The sequence below is a fragment of the Strix uralensis genome, chromosome 18, assembly GCF_047716275.1.
Source record: "Strix uralensis isolate ZFMK-TIS-50842 chromosome 18, bStrUra1, whole genome shotgun sequence".
NCBI classification, from domain to species: Eukaryota; Metazoa; Chordata; class Aves; order Strigiformes; family Strigidae; genus Strix; species Strix uralensis.
Window position 1 is genome coordinate 1,905,969 of NC_133989.1, and position 16,462 is coordinate 1,922,430.

At 54.3% G+C, this 16,462-nt stretch overlaps 1 protein-coding gene across 3 annotated transcripts in view; it reads left to right on the plus strand.

The window, feature by feature from the left end:
- Window positions 1–7,784, plus strand: part of DNAJC5 (DnaJ heat shock protein family (Hsp40) member C5) — a 34,776-nt gene extending 26,992 nt beyond the window's left edge. For all 3 annotated transcript variants that reach the window (XM_074887822.1, XM_074887823.1, XM_074887821.1), the window contains one exon: window positions 698–7,784. In XM_074887822.1, coding sequence (XP_074743923.1) covers window positions 698–801 — 104 coding nt within the window. In that variant the 3' untranslated portion in view covers window positions 802–7,784. The remainder of the gene's footprint in view (window positions 1–697) is intronic.
- Window positions 7,785–16,462: the final 8,678 nt, after the last annotated feature.

Genomic DNA, 16,462 nt, shown 5'->3' on the forward strand with positions numbered 1-16,462 from the left:
AGTCAGTCTCTGACCAGGGCGGTGGTTGAGGCGCAGCACTTGCTGTGCAGAGATCGGCGCGGGTCTGGCGTTGCGGGTGATGGTCGGGGGATACTTGTGGCACAGGAGTTGGGTGGGTAACGCCAACACCGGAGATAGAGTTGTTGAAAACTCCTGGAAGGTCTCTGTGGAAGTTGGTGGGGTCACCTTCCGAGCAGTAGGCATCACGTAGCTCCCTTCCCGTGGTGCTGGAGTAACCCAGACATGTGTGATTCCAGAAAGGGGCTTTTTTTACCCCAAGGGACTGGGGGTGTCGAGGCAGTTTAAGTGCGTCAAGTGTAAAGGTGAAGGATGGCTGCCCTACTAGCTGTATCTAACACTGTTTATGAAGATCTAGTGCTATTTCTGTAGAGTTAAGCCCATCATTTAAAAACTGTAGAGCCTTGTGTATGCTCTGGTCATGTTTTGAGCGGGCATTGATGGGTGGTGGGCAAGGATCAGCTGCTCTTACCTGAAGAAAGAAATAAAATGAATGTGCCACGTGTAGGCTTGAGCCGACGGGTATTGTGTGCGGGCTGAAAAACAGCAAATTAACATCATGCTCTTAGAGGAGCGTAAAATCGTGTTATCCGAGTGGTGTAGGGAGGTGTAACTTACCGAAACATGCGATGCTGCTGGTTTTCCTTGGCGTGCTAAGCCTTTTGTCTTCGCTTTGCAGAGGCCTCAGACGCACCTATTGTGATACAGCCAGCATCAGCCACAGAGACAACCCAGCTCACAGCTGACTCTCACCCCAGCTACCACACCGATGGATTTAATTAAGTTAAGGAAACACTGTAATTAGAATGGATTAAAAAAAAAAAAAAAAATACATGGCCAACTCAACACTAGAATCATGAACATTAGAAGTAGAGAATGGGGAGGGGGAATAATTCTGCCACAGTAAGAAGGCAGCTTTCCAACCTGCCGAAAATATTTTGTAATCCCTTCAGCCTTTTGTCACCTTTCAGTGTCGTATCTTGACGATACGTGAAGTGCTGTAGCATGCAGTATTTAAAGCAGTTTAGCTACGGTCTTATTTGTTTCCTCTTTTTTTTTTTTTCCCCCTTTTTTTTTTATAGCATGTATGGAGTTATGTTAAATGTCTGTGGTGTAATGTATTGAGTTGTCACAATATAAGTGTGATGGAGACATTCTGCATTTTAAGCAGTGGTACTGGCCTAAAAATGAGATTTAAAAAGTTTCACAGAAGCCACCATTCTTCCGTACAGCTGAGCTGTCGAAGACCTTTAAAAGTTCATGGTTTTCATTTGAGTGCAACAAACCAATTCTTCTATTCCTCCTTGTATTCCTGCATTGTTATCTAGACAAGTTTACAAAGCCAAGAACCAAAAAATGCCAGTCCTGCAGAGCTGGAGTTCTCTTTAATGCTGGTTTTCAGCTTAAATAAACCTACCTTGAAAAATAAAAAGGGAGAGTTTCCAATCTTTGAACAGAAAACTGATGAACAGCTCTAAGGCGATCTTCAGTGACAATGTAACCACAAACTGTAGTTTGCCACAAAACCAACTGTGAATGGGCTTGTTTGGTGGTGGCGGTGGGATTTTAACTTCAAGCACAATTCTGTTTAGTTTGAGTTCAGTTGTTTTCCTGAAATGCTAAAGACCAAATAGCGCAGCTTTGTTTGAATGCATGAGAATCTTAAAGTGAAACTGGTTAATTGGTTTTCACTGAGCAAGTGAGCAAAATGCGGACAGTGAGCAACAGCATAAACGTTTTAAAAAAAAAATAATTGGTTTTTAAAAATTTGGTCTAATAATTTGAGATTTTAATAGACAAAAGGGGTATTATGTGTCTTTTTTTAAAGCTTTTATAATACACTAGCCCTTTAATTTTCTCATGAACATCTTTGTGGAGTACTTTAGTGGATTTTTAAGAACAAAATACCTTTCTTTGTATTTATATTGTATAATTTGCACATTGTCTTGCATTTAGATTTGTTTACACCACTGTTTTTACTCAGAACAACTATGGGGAAACCATTGAAAGGTTCCCTGTACTATTTTGAAACCAAATCGTATCTGAATACTGCTCTAGAAACTGGTTTATTGAGGTTTAACTGTTAAAAAAGCATTTTAGGCAGCTGCTGAATTGCTGGTATATTTTGTTGTTAATAATCCTGCTTTAGACGATACAGAGTCAGGATCTAGAACAGCGACCAGAGAACCTACACTTGGCACTTTTAGTGGTTAATTACAGCCTCTTTAATTTTGATCTTTATGGTTTTATATCACAACGCCTCTACTGTCCTTTGTATCCCCCTCGTCTCCCCTTTTCAGTTTTCACCTGTTTTTGTTGAGAGGCTATTTACAGCCTTCGGCCTGGTGTTTGCTGCTCTTTTACAAGATCCAGGTGTTACTTTAGAACGGGTAAAGCACTGTCAGTCTGTAAGAAAACCTCCAGAAAAAGAAGGGGACTCTCCTGCCAGAGAATTGTTCCGAATATATTTCCACGCTATCTTTGCACGAGCCGAAAATGATGGGGCACACAAAATCTGACATGAAACCGTGTGAAACACGCTGGGTAGAAGAACATGTTCTGAACACGGTCTCGATGTGAAGTGAGAGGGACGTTTGCAAAATCAGACTTTGCTGTAGCTGTTGGTACAAGCACACGCTTGTTGCCTGCATGTGAGCTTGTTGCAGATAAGCACGCTCATGATACCACATCGGGTTCCCCAAAATTCAAAAAGAAATGTTACTTTTAATTGACTGGGTAGATTTCAGTAGCACACTTACATCACTTCTTCCTTGTCGATAGTCCTTTTAGACCTGAAACTTGGTGGCTTACTGGAAGATACTTATAATTTTTTTTTATCTGGAAAACTCTTGGGCGGCCTTGAGGACAGGCGTGTATGATTTGGCTTGAGGTCCTTATTTAATTAAAGTCTTTATTTGACCCCTTGGAATGAAAAGCAATTTTTTAGGCTTAAAAAAAATTAACATCACATCAACTGTCCTTGTAGATTTTGCCTCAGGCCTGTTCTTGATGTTGAATTGCACGCTGGAATATGCTTGAAGATCTGCAGGCTTTCTCCTCTAGAAACTCAGTGGTTAAAATAGCCCTTATCTGTGCAAATTATGTTCTTAGAAAAGAAAAAAAAAAAGGTGTTAGGGGTTTTTTTTGGCTTTGTAAATGAGCATAGTTGACCAGAGTGACTCGTTAGAGCGAGGAAAAGGCTGTTTCCTGCGTGCTGTAGTTTGCCATCCTCCGTCTCCCCGCCATCATCCAGAAGGGTAACACAAAGCCAGTAGTTTCGGTTGTTGCTCCACCACGGAGCAACCGTGACCCCCAATACTGGGGGCTGGTTGTCGGTGTTAATTTGGAATAATACTCTTATTTCTTAACCTCTCTGGGCTACTTACACGGAACTAGAAAGGCTGGCGGGAGGTTGTGGCTCCGGGGAGGTGGGGGGTTGCTCTGCAGGCTCCAGACATCGGGAGCGAAATGTGGGCGGCAGATGAGGATTAGAGGCGATGCCATTATCCGTGTTCCGTGCTGCTTGGGAAAAGGTGACATCCGGGATAAATTTGCTGGCTTAGTTCTTCGCTTAGCAAGGCAGGAGTTTGAGGGAGAGACTGCTTTCCTTTCAGCTGTGTCTGTGGGTGGTGCGTGAACAGTAAATTAGTCTCTTGTATGCCAGAATGATGTTAGATGCTCCAAGGGAAACTACGCTGAGATCCCAGTTACAGGGAATGACAGGAAAACACGTTTTTAGCTGAATATTCACGGGTTTTGAAACTGTTTTAAGTTTGCCCATGTTACTCAAATTTCTGAATTTAAGATTATTGTGTATTAATGTAGTTCTTGGAGCAAGCTATTTAAACATGGCTTCTTTAAAACTTGTGTCATCAGAAGGTAGGTTAATGCCTGCTTTTTTTCTGCTCTTGTAGGCCAGGTACAAGAGTATCCAGGCTCTAACATGAGTTGCACTCCAGAATAGCCAAGCTCAATCCTTGTAAATACAAAGTTGCGTTGGAAATCGTGGTTAAAAACCCGGTGCGGAAGGTCACTCGGCGGCGCGGAGCGCGGGCGCGCGGAGCTGCGGTGTCCCCTCCCCAGCCACGCAGCGTAGCAGGCGCTGCAGCCCGTTCCCTGCCTTACATGCAAAATGTTTCCTTCCAGAATTAAACCTGAGCACTGTTGATCTCTGTTCAGGGCGTTGCCAGAATTAAAACTTGAGCTTTGATTTTGATTCTCTTTTTTTTTTTTTTTTTTTGTGGTTTTCGTTTCTTAAAAGTTGTATCATTTTTTACAAGTTGCCTGAGACCTCTGTTTCAGTAGTTCGGCCACCTCCATCTAGCTCATCAAACCTCTTCAGCACCAATTTTTTAGCACTTGTAGCTTCTCCTGATGAGGAATATCGGGGAGAATCTGCTCTGGAGAGCTTCTGCCGGCTGGTGTTAAGGACCACTGACTATTCCCGAGCTGTGCTGTGTGGAGAACTGCTTGTAGCTTAGGGGGGGAGCAGGGAGAGCGACTGCCTGGCTGCAGGGAGGGCTCGGGGATGGCCCCCTGGGGAGGAGGAGGAGGAGGAGGTGGTGCTGGGCCTGCCCCGTCCTCCCTGGGGATGGGGAAATCCCCAACGCACTGTCGTACAAGTTGTACGCTTCACTTGAAGTGAATGAAGGGGCATTGCACCCGTTAAATGCCAGTTTCATTTTGTTAGTGATGTTTGTAGGAAATTCTTAAATATTTATCTGTATATAAATTTGTTCCTGTAAACCTCAGTGGCGTCCGATAGGGTGTAGATTTCTGCTGATTCCACGCAGCGATGTTTTAGAGTCATGTTACCTTTTTAGTCTTATTTTTAGATTTGTAACATTTTTAAACTGCTTTAGATATTAGCGCTCATAGTGTTCTTAAAAACGTGATGTTCTTTGAGGTTCGGGTGAGCACAGCCTGCAGAAAGACCCGCTGAGGAGGAAGGCTGGAGCACGGTGCTGAGAAATACCGAGTCCTGCCGCAGTGCTCTGAGTACAGATTCCAAACCTCTTCGTGTCAGCCTGTAAACACGGCAGCTGCAACCAGGGCAGGAGCCTGGCTGCAGAGATATTCCTGTCCCATCCGTAAAGCGGTTCTGTTGTGTGGTGTAGAGGGACACCAGCGTGCTTTGGGGGTGGGGGGGTTAGATCAGAGCATTTGTACCGTGTGTGTTCCCTGAGGGAGGTACCCACTTTTCTCAACTTGGTCTGTCCGCTGCCCTTCGGCGTTCTTGATGTTTCCAGATAATTTAGGAAATGCGTTTGTGCTGGCAGGTGTTTCTACCCGATGCGACTGGGCGCTGGCGTCACGTTTAACAGGACGCTCTTGCAAGGTGGCCAGGGAGGCTTTTGCACCCCCCGCCTCATGTTAATAATTCTGGATGCTGTTTAAATCCACGTTAACCTTAGAGCACTGAAACGTAACCCCCCCAAGTGCTTATAGCGTAAGGTCGGTATAAACTTAACATGCTTCATCATTTGATGCCGCTTCTCTGTATTATAGTGGAAATCATCTAGCTTGTAGTGTATCATTACACCGACAACTGCTTAAAATATCTTGAAAGAAATGTTAACTGATAGGTAACAAGGTGGCAGGAAATTTGTCAGCGTTCAAGTCCTGCAAGAACCGTGGTCCACTCCACGTCCTGCGTTGGGAGGCTTACGTGCTCTCTGGGACTCGGCAAGACTGAAATTCCCATTTCCTTCCAAGAAGATGCTTTCTTTACAAGAAGAAACGGCGTGAGGGAAGCTGTCTGACGTTTGCACAAGCCAAATGCCATAAATCTGGAAGACAAACCTTCATTCAGAAATCAGATGCCAACGTTACATGCACAGTTAATTTTGTTGTTGAAAGGTTAGATGCTGGGAATTTCTGGTGGTTTTTTATATATATATATGTATATGTATAGAGGAAGCTCTTATATAAAGTGGCCATTCATTCTCGAGTGCTGTTGTCTTTGCTCCCTTTGCCCCACCGGCAGCCGTGTGGGTGTTCTCTTGCAGTCTGTCAGCAGTTGCTTGTCTTACCCTTCCAAAAATTCAATGATCTACTTGAATTCCACGAGCTGCCCCTTGTCCCCGGCCCCTGTGGCCAGTGCTGGGCTTTGCCTGCCCCAACTTTCCTTCAGAGGAAGGAAGGGAAACCCAGTGGTAAGGAGGAGGGCAGGGGCCATCTCTGGAACGGCTTGGGCTGGTGCAGGCTGGGGCGGGGGCTGGTTGACACGCGGTGGACGCGCTCGTCGCTTGAGGTGTGATAGAACACATTGGTTTGGGTTTTTTTTTTTTTCCTTCGTTTTCACCACGTTTTACTTTCCAAAGTGGGACTCGGTGAGCTCACAGAGCAAGGTCCAAACCCGCGCTGGAGGCTTTGGATTGCAACATCATGTGTGTGTATGTATGTATATATGCACATATGTATATATTTATACAACAGGTGTGCACCTAGTACTTGCTGCTGTTTTTTCTTTGGTGGTAAAAACGTGAAATTTGGCTCAAAGTGAACTCTCAGCCAGGTGAGCGGAAGGTGTGAGTTTTGCGTGTCCAGAAGTTTTTTCCTTTTGGCTGCAGGGAAAAAAACCAAACAAAACAAGGTCTGTCAGGTGAAATGGCTGGTGAAAGAGGTGTGGAAGGATCCTGTTGTATAAATAAATGGGTGGTACCAGCGGGAGAGCTGGGCTGCTTGGAAAGGAAAAGCAATTTGCTACTGCCAGGCTCTTCCCTCCTTGCTCGAGTGAGTTTACGCTTGAGCAGCGTGGCGCGTTGGCACGGTCGGGCGCGTTGGCACGGTCGGGTCCCGTTCCGCTGTTGGCAGCGCCCGCAGGTTGGATTGGTAAGGAGTCGGAGTTATTGCAAGTCATAAAAGCGAAGCTGGGCGGTGATCTGTGCGCAGGCGACGGGCGCGGGCCTACGCGCTTCTCGTTGTGCCGGGTGGAGCCCGCAGCCGGCCCCCCGTGGGCCTTGTGCTCCGGGGGCTGCTGCCTGACGTACACAACGCCGGAGGTTTCTGCCGGGGAATATCCAGGGGGGGGTTCGTGGATCGCTCAGTGTTTGAAGTTCTGGTTGCGTCCGTCGCGGTAGATGAGCCCTGAGGTTTGCCAAGTCCCAGACGCTCGATGTTTCCTCGCCCGGGTGCGTGTGGCCCGAGCCCGGCGCTGCCGGTCCTTCCCCTCATCCCCACCTTCCCCCGCTTCTCTGGGGCTGGGTGTGGACGCTTTGGTTTGTGTTACCGCAGGCAGCCGAGGCGGTTTATATTCATTTTGCATGTGAGCAAGGCCCTAAACTAAGTAATTCATGGTGGGGTTTGGTTGGATTGGCCTCTTCAGGGAGCCTGAGGGAGCCGAGGGTGCCGGGAGGGGATACGTTCCGCGTTTGCACTGCACTTCGACTCGGGTGGGGTGGGGGGAGCCCGTCTTTAAAAAAGGAGAAAAAAAAAAAAAATTGTAAAAAAAAAAAAAAACCAACCCACAATCGAAGTATAAATGCATCTGAAAAGCAATTATAATATAGACATATATATATTTTGTTATGTTACTAAAGGACCATACTTTGAATTGTATGTAAGTAGATGTGGCTGTCTGAACTTTGTGGATTGTAACACTCGATACTACTGAGCTCCTGTACATACACGCAGTTACGGCAGAAGGAATTATTTTATGTTTTAGCATGGTAATTTGTGTATTGTATGTCCGAATATAAACTAAAATAAAGATTGCTAAGTTATCAGAAACCACTGTTGTAAAATAAATGTTTTCAACGCAGAAACACAGGTCAGCTTTTTTTTCTTCCCGCGTCTGCGCGCTGGAACCCGTCCCAGGAGGGGCTCTGCGGGGTGTCGGGGGGACGGGGCAGAGCTCTGGGCTCTCCTGACGTCCCTCCCCGGCACGGGCATGTCACACAGCTCCGGGGGGCTGTGGGGTCCCCGGGGCAGGGACTGCAACTGCTGCCTCTGCCCCCTCTTGCACCCACCACGGGCTCCCCGGGCGTTTTTGAGCGTTAAAAGCCAAAGATGTTCATATGACGCCAGACCCTGGCAGGTATTTGGGGTGTAAATACAAGTTTTAGGGGCCAGGTGGTGCGAGAAATGGTTGCAGGGTGCTGGGGAAGGGGCCGGCTGCTCTGGCCTTGCTCAAGGTTGATCTGTCTGCAGGGAAAAATACCCTTTTGTGAAGAAGCCTCCGTTGTTGGAGATTGGCTTTGCTGCTGGCGCTGCCGGGGGAGAGGAGAAGCAAAGCTGGGTGAAAGACGTGCCAACGGCTGCTACGAGTCGTGTTTCCGAGCCAAGGTGGGGATGGAGGCAGCCTGACCCCCCGTCCTGCCCGCTCTGTGCCGGATGAAAGGCTGCCCTTGCACGGCCGCACCAGTGGCTCTATTACCTGTACGGCTTCCCTGGGATCCCTCGTTTTGAAGAAGTTAATTCCTCATTTGATGGAAATCTGCTGGAAGGAGGTAAGCACAAAATGGTGGCGTTTCACCTCGGCAGGACTTGCCACGGCCTCGGCGTAGCCCCGCTCCAGCCCCTGGCCCTGCAGGACGGTTCCTGGCGGGCAGCTCCCTCTGGCCGCCCTCCCCTTGTGCCAAGGCCGTGTCCTGGAGCCACCGAGCTGGGGGCACGTTGGGAACCCGGCACACCGTGCCCTGGGTTACCCATGGCTGGGAGGCCTGGCAGGAGTGCAGGCAGGGCAGGCAGGGCCACATCTGAGCTAAATAGGGACCGTTTTGCCTGCCTTTTCCTGGGAAAAGGTCCTGTCGCTGGGCACCTTCCAGCCGCGCTGCCTCAGGGTGCTGCGGGACGGACCGTGGTAGGTCTGGCTGTTTAAAGTGACATTTTCTATTGGAATCTTTTGGTTATTATTGCCTGTTTCCCCCTCATAACAAATTAAACCCCTTGACGTGTCGCTTTGGGGTTTGTATCAGGGGCTACTTGTGTGTCAGAATTTCATCTTCACCCCAGCTCAGGATGAAACTTGGTACCTGCCTGCGGCCCTTTGTCATGGGCAGGCTCCTGGCTCGCTGGGCTGTTGGCTCCCGCGGCCAGGCCTGCTGCCTGCATACCTGCCCTTTCCCATCGCTTTAAAATGCTAAACCCAACCAGTGGCCCCTGTGCCGATGGCCAAAGGATGCTCTGCCTCTCTGCCCGCCTGCAGCCTGCCCTCGGCTCATCCCACCAAAAAAAAAAATAATTGCACTCTCAGGGAGCATGGGAGTGAAGTTTGGCACCACGTATGCCGGCCCGGAGGGACACGAGTGAGCAGGAGGAGAGTCAGAGCCTCTCCAGGCTCTTGGGACCACCCTGGGGGCTGCGGCACCCCCGAGGAAGGGGCTGCAGGGCCCCGAGGATGCAGCAATGTGGGGCTGGAGCTGTCATCCCTCGCTGAAAGCCGGGGTTTGGCTCCTCGACTGTGAGCTGCTGCAGCCTCGCTTGGAAAAGGCACTGCCGGGTGGAGGGAGAAGCTGCGGGGACAGAGGAGACCCTGGGGAAAGCGGGGCTGGGGGGTGCAGGCCCAGGCTGGGTGGGGTGCACAAGGCCGAGTCAAAGCTGTTCACTTGGGGCACGTGTTCCCCACCAGAGTGTCTCCCCTGCAGCACCCACCTCCCCTGTGCTCTTGGCACCGTCTCAGCTTTTATCTTGATTTCTGTCCCCTCTCCCGTGTCCCCGGGGTGCCAGAGGTCCTGTCTGTCCCCGTACCCACCCCAGGGTGGTCACACAGGGCCGGGATGGCTGAGCTGGCCAAGGGGGGGACACGCCGAGGACCCCGCGGGTTGCAGAGGGCTCTGCACGGCATCGGGACACTTTTCCTCCTTCTCCCGGGGGCTGCAGCAGAGCAAACGCTCCCACCGCGATGGTCTGGGAGCTCAGGGAGGGGGCCAGGCCTCCCTGGGGGGGCTGTGATGCTCTTGCTGCTGATGCTCAGTCGGGAAAGCTCTTACACGGATGCTCGTCTTCCCCTGACAGCCACCAAGCTCAGGTTTCATTAAACCTTGTCCCAAAGTGCCAGCTGTGACACTAAAAGGTGCAGACTTGCTGCCAGGCCGGGAAGCGGCAGCTTTCGGGGCCCTTTGCAGCAATACTGGAGGAGGAAAAGCCCCAACCGGGTCTCGGGGCGCATCTCCCAGCCGGTGGTTGGAGCAAACCCCGTTTGCAAGAGCCGTGGCTGCCCCCAGAGCAGCGTCCCAGAGAGAAACGTCCCCCTCAGCCCCCGTGCCTGGACCCACGCATCTGGCTGTCCCCTACTCGTGTCCCAGGCCACTCCCTGAGCGCTTGTCCAGCCTGAGGCTGCTGCTGGCACCCTGCAAGCAGCAGAAATCCTCCTCCTCCTCCTCCTCCTTCCGCCAGGTCTGGGGGCCTCAGCTCACTGGTCTGAGACCCCCCTCCTGCCCCAGCGAGGCCCCAGCTTTCTGCAGAGGGTTAAAAGTGCTTCTGAGGCGCTCCGGCTGCCTCAGGCTGTCATTGCCTCTGCTTTAACAAACTGTTCCTCCCTTTCCTTGCAGTAATTACTGCTTTTATGTATTCCTTACCTTTTTTCCATAATGGGAGAAAATGTAGCTTTACAGAAAAAAACCCCAGCCCAGCCCACAAAGCGATCACAGCGCATTGGCGGCGCAAGGAGCTTTGTCCCACGTAACCACCAGCTTCAGAGAGGATCAGCCGTGGGTTGAGAGACCCAGCACGGCTCTCCGGGATGGTTTTGGTTGCTGGCACCAAAGCTGCTGCTCGTGCAGTCCTGGGAGGAGGATGAGGAGGAGGAGGGACCTTCGGGTCCCTGTGGGATGCTGGTGTCTGCCTGCGTGGGTGATGGTGATGGGTTCATGTGTGATGGTGATGGGCTTGTGGGTGATGGATGATCATTTATGGGTGATGGTGATGGTGACCACTCACAGGTGATGGTGATCCCTCACGGGTGATGATGATGGGTTCATGGATGATGTTGATCACTCACAGGTGATGGTGATGCGTTCATGGGTGATAGTGACCACTCATAGGTTATGGTGATGGGCTTGGTGGTGGTGGTGATGGGTTCATGGGTGACAGTGATGGGTTCATGGGTGATGGTGATCCCTCACAGGTGATGGATTCACAGGTGATGGTGATCCCTCATGGGTGATGGGTTCATGGATGATGTTGATCACTCACAGGTGATGGTGATGGGCTCATGGGTGATGGTGACAACTCACAGGCAATGCTGATCCCTCACAGGCTGCTGACAGGCTGCGGTGGGACACAACCCCCAACACCACCTCCCAACCCTCTCGCTGGACCAACCGCGAGCGCCTCTGCCCATCCTCCTGCCAGGGGCTGTTTGTGCAACCTCCCTTCTCACTGTGCAGCTGGTGGGGGTTTGTCACACACGTGTGTCCCTGTGCACACGCATGTGTGCCCCGTGCTCCCATGGCTGCTGAGTGGTGAAGTTCGCGCCTCTCCCGCCCGAGGAACGAAGTTCCTCGGGCGGGAGAGGCGCGAGCTGCACCACTCTGAGCGCTTGACACCGTCGCCTTTCACCCAGGGATGCGTCTGGGCTCACTCCGGTGTTTTTTTGGGGACACCCTCTTTGCATCCAGGTGTGGTGGCAGGGTCTGAGCAGCCCTGGGAGGGGAACGAATCCTCGCTCCCCACTTTGCTGCAACATCCCTACGGTCAAAGCATCCCCAAAACCCTTTTGTCCGTGTAGGGGATGGATCCGGAGGGCTAAAAATTTTGGGGTGGAGGAAAGTCACTTTTGCCAACTTTATGTTGGGGGGGGGGGGAAGCGCAGGAGCACGAAGCGGGGCAGGTGCGAGGGCGACTTTAATTTACAACAGCGAGAGGAACACGCGGGACGCAGCGATGGGGACCCCGCCGGGCAAGGTGGGGGGGCTCCCTGGGCACAGCTCCAGCCCCCCCCCAGCCTTCTCCGCTCTGCCCTGGCCGCTCGCTATGGGGTCAGTCTCCTTCTTCTCCCCCTCCTTTCCCCCTCCACTGCCAAAACGACCACCCCCCCACCTCATTTTCCTATACTCTGGAGCAAGAGCTTATTGCTGAGCGCTTTCTGGGCCAGTCTCTCCTCCCGGGACATCTCCAGGAACTCGCGGAGGAGGTGGAAGGTCAGATCCAGAGAGTTGGGTTTGCCGTCTCGCCTCTTGCCCGTTTGCAAGGCCCGGGGGGTGCGGGGGGCCGCGGGGGGCTTTGCCCCACGGGGATGGCACAGTCTTTGGGGGAAGGGGGCGGCGGAGGGGACCGGGGATCGCGGGGCTCCTGGCCAAGGCTCCCAGGTGGGTTGGGGGGTCAAGGTCAGCCTGCGGGATGGGCCCCGGGGCCACTGCAGGGGCGAGCAGGTCTCCGAGGGCAGGAAGAGCAGGACGAGGACGGAGGCAGCCGAAATCATCCTGACTCGCATCGCAGCCGCTCCGGGGCCAGACGCCTGCAAGAGCCCCCCCACCAACCCCGCACCCCCACATCCCCCCTGCTGCGCGGTCAGGGGGCACCTGAGGGCCCCCCGCCCGCCCCAAGAATCAGACCCCCTGCAGATGGACCCCCATGTGGGGATGGGACCCCCCACCCCCGCAGATGGGGACCCCCCCTCCATCCCTGGGACATGACCCTTCTGGGGACAGGACCCCCCTCACCCCGGGGGCTGGAACCCCCCCGCTCCCAGAATGGGACCCCCACCCCTGACCGCGTCTCCCCCCCCACGCATGGGACACCCTTTGCCGCTGGGATGGCACCCCCCAGAATTTGGGACACACCCCCCCGGGATCTGGGACCCCCCTCCTGGGGATCTGGGACCCTCCTTGCCCCCGGGCATGCGATACCCCCCACCCCGGCCATGGACCCTCCTATCCCTGGGACCGGACACCCACACCCCCCCCATCCCGCAGGGTTAGGACCCCCCTCCTCTGGCCGGGACCCCCGGGAGGGGGTGTGTGTGTGTGGGGGTGGCTGTCCCGGTTCCCCGGCCCCGCTCACCGCTCGTCGCCGCTCCCCCCGCAGGACGCGCCGGTCCGCGCCGCCCGCCCGGCACCGCGTTATATAGGGGCGGCGGGAGGCACGTGACCGCGCTATAGCCGGGCGGTGCGAGCTGTCCGCGGTGCTGAACGGGGCGGGGGGACACGGGGGGGCGGGGGGGAGAATCTGGGGGGACACGGGGGTACGGGGGGGGACAGTCGGGGGCATCACAATGGAGGAGACGGGGGTATGTGGGGGTGAGAGGGGTGAGAGTCTGGGGGGGACACGGGAGATCGTGGGGTGCGAGTCTGGGGGGACACGGGGGTACGTGGGGGGCAAAATTCTGGGGGGACACATGGGGGTACACGGGGGATCGTGGGGTGCGAGTCGGGGGAGACACGGGGGTGAGAATCTGGGTGGACACGGGGGTACACGGGGGGCAAGAGTCCGGGGGAGCACATGGGGGGACACATGGGATCATGGCGGTGAGAGGGGTGAGAGTTTGGGGGGGACACGGGAGGATCGTGGGGTGCGAATCTGGGGGGACACGGGGGTGAGAGTTGTGGGGACATGGGGGATCATGGGGGGAGGGGGTTGAGAATCTGGGGGTGATACAGGGGTTCATGGGCATTGGAATACTGGGGGGAACACAGGGGTACGTGGGGTGGAGGGGGGGGGAGTGTTTTGGGAGATATATGGGGAGGCCCATGGGGGGGTGGGGGTGTGCGGGGGGGTGCAGGCACACGGGCACGAATGGTTTCAGGGGTGTCTCCGTGTGTGTGTTGGGGGGTTCAGGAGAGGCGGGGGAGCCAGGGGCTGTGAGGTGGGGGGCGTGTGGGGGTGCGTGTGCGCCGGGAACGACTGGGGGTGCAGCAGCACCGGCCGGCCGAGCCCCCCGCTCATTTCGCAGGGAAAGTTTTCCCGGCCGGCACCGGCGGCTCCTTCGGAAGTTGCCCGGTAAAAGCAGCCCCGGCTCCTCCGGGCGATCCAGCTCCTGGTACGATCAAAACTCCACTTTGGAAGCATAAACGCATTTCTGGAGCCCAATTTTCCCCCTTTAGTGGAGCACAAAAGACACGGCCCCTCCCCAGCCCCATCGCCCAGCACAGACACGTCTGGGTACAACTCGGGGTCCGAGGGATTCACGCGTGTGATTCATTTGCCTTTTCTTCCCTCCCCGCTGGAGCTTCCATCGTTCGGCACTTGGAGCTCAGCAGTCACTTCATCTTGCAAAAAAGTGCTGCTGTCTCTAAAATTAAAATTCCCTCGTGAGGAATAAACATTTCAAGAGAAGGGGGAAAAAAAAAGAAAAACCCACCAAAACAACCCACATGAAATAGAACTTGAATGAATGGCAAGAACCCCCACGTCCTCCTCCGGGTCAGGAGCCACCCAAAAAACCAAGAGCCCTGCTGCTTTCTGGAGGGTCACAGAGGAAAAAAAAAAAGAAAGGGTGATGGGATTTGAGGGGGCAGGGAGCTGGGGGCTCCCCCTCAACTGCAAAATAACTCCCAGGAGCAGCAAAGCGGCCAGCGGGCGGGGGGAGCATCTGCCTCCCACTTGCTTTGTGCTCAGTGCATTTTGTACGTCCTTTTCTTTACTGAATCATCGAGAACTGCTGTAATTTCCAGTGCTCCACCTGAGCCTCCTTTTCCCTCTGTCCCCCGAAGCCTGACCCCGTGTCACGGCTGTGCCGGGGGCTGAGCTTGTGTGCGCCCCCCCCCCAGTCTTCAGTGCTGGCAGGAGCCCTTGGCTGGGGGGTGCTGCTGCCCTGCCTGCAGCTCCCAGGGCATCTCCCAGACCTGGGGGGTGCTGAGGGCAAATGTGACCCCCCCCAAATACCAGGAGAGGAAGCAAATGGCTCCACCAGCAATTGGAGCCCCAATGCTGGGGATGGAGCTTCCCCCGCTCCGTGCTGCCCGGCTGCTCGTGGGGGCTCCCGGCACGGTTTTAAGTCTCCTTGAAGTTGGGTCGGGACTCGATGGGTGCTGGTGCTCCCCTGCCTGCCCCACTGCTCCCCTGCCTGCCCCACTGCTCCCCTGCCTCCTCGCTGCTCTCTGCTGTGGGGCAGCACAAATCTGGGGTTTATTTTCACGTAGGCCAAGCACGGGGACAGGTCACCCCGGCTCACTCGGGGGCCACGGAAGCCGTGGTGGCAGAGCCGGGCACCGGCAGCCAGGCAGCCCTCGCTGGAGGGGTGACCCACATTTTGGGGCTGCTCTGCCCTCCGCCTGCAGTGGCTGTGCCCGGTGGCCCATAGGCAGCGATTTCGGCTGCTCCCCTGCACGTGGGGCTGGGCTTTCTCTGCAAAACTCATTTTGCCCCAACTCCCAGGGCTGCTCAGCAGAAGCAGCACTCAGGAGGGCTGCGGTGCAGTGGGGGGAGCTGCAGCAGGAGGGGCTGATGCTCAGACTATCGCCCGTGGGGTTTTGGGGGCTACCCCGGCTTGGGAGGAGCGAGCCAACAGCTCTGGGCAAGGGAGACCTGCTCCTGCACTGACTCCCCCTCATGGCTGGGAGCAGACGTGGGGAGATGCAGATCAGTTCAAGTTACCCCCACGACCAGCACCGAGGCTGGTAGCGCTTTAGGCTGTTTATACTTTCAGTCAGTGTTCTTTAGGATTAGTCATTTAATTGTAGGAAAAACAGTGAATCCGACAAGTGCATCTTGTACTTGTGTTTTATTTAGGAAGCTCAACTTGGAAAATTTTAAAAAAAAAATTTTTTTTCTGCTCCCTTCATAAATTACTGACACATCCAGCGCTGAAGGGCCCCGTGTGCTGCCTGGGGATTCATTATCGTCACTTTTAGGGATGTCACTGTCTCTTCCTGTAGTCAGGAGTGCGAGGAGCCACATGTTAATGATGCTTTCAGGGAAGCCAAACTCACCCCTCGGCTGCGCTCGTTGGCTCGCAGAGGCACGGATCCGGCGGCCTCACAGCTGGTGGGAGTCAGAGAGGCTCCTAATTAGGCGCTTTTAGCACTCGGAGCCTTCTGTCTCGTGAACACCAAGTCGCACGCGGCAGCCGCTGCTTCGCCGACTGTGACGGCGTCGGCGCTGAAGTGTGGCCGAGCTTCCAGCAGCTTCTCCCAAAGAATGGGTGGGATTTGCCGGCCGCTTTCCTCCCTTTGCTCCTTGGGGACTGGTACCCGCCCCGGTCCCTCCTCATCGTCGCACAGAGCCGTGTCAGGGCTCACCCATGTGTCGGTGAGAGGCTGTGGACAAAGCTCCGGTGCCGCGCTGCTCCCCGCTGGGTATCCCTGGGGTGGAGGGGGCGGCTGCGGGGCCGGCGCTGCCCATCCTGCTCTGGAGAAGCATCTCATGGGCTGACGAACCTGAGATTGACCCTTATATTGCACCATTCTCAGGTTAGACAGTCCTCGAGGTGCCCCTCGCTTGGGCAGCCGCCAAACCCCATGCCATGCGCCCTGTGCCCCGCCCCGTCCTATGCCCCAGACCCCCAACCTTTGAGGAATTTGGAAGAAAAAGCTGAGAAGCAGCCCCTTGGCTCTGCACTTCA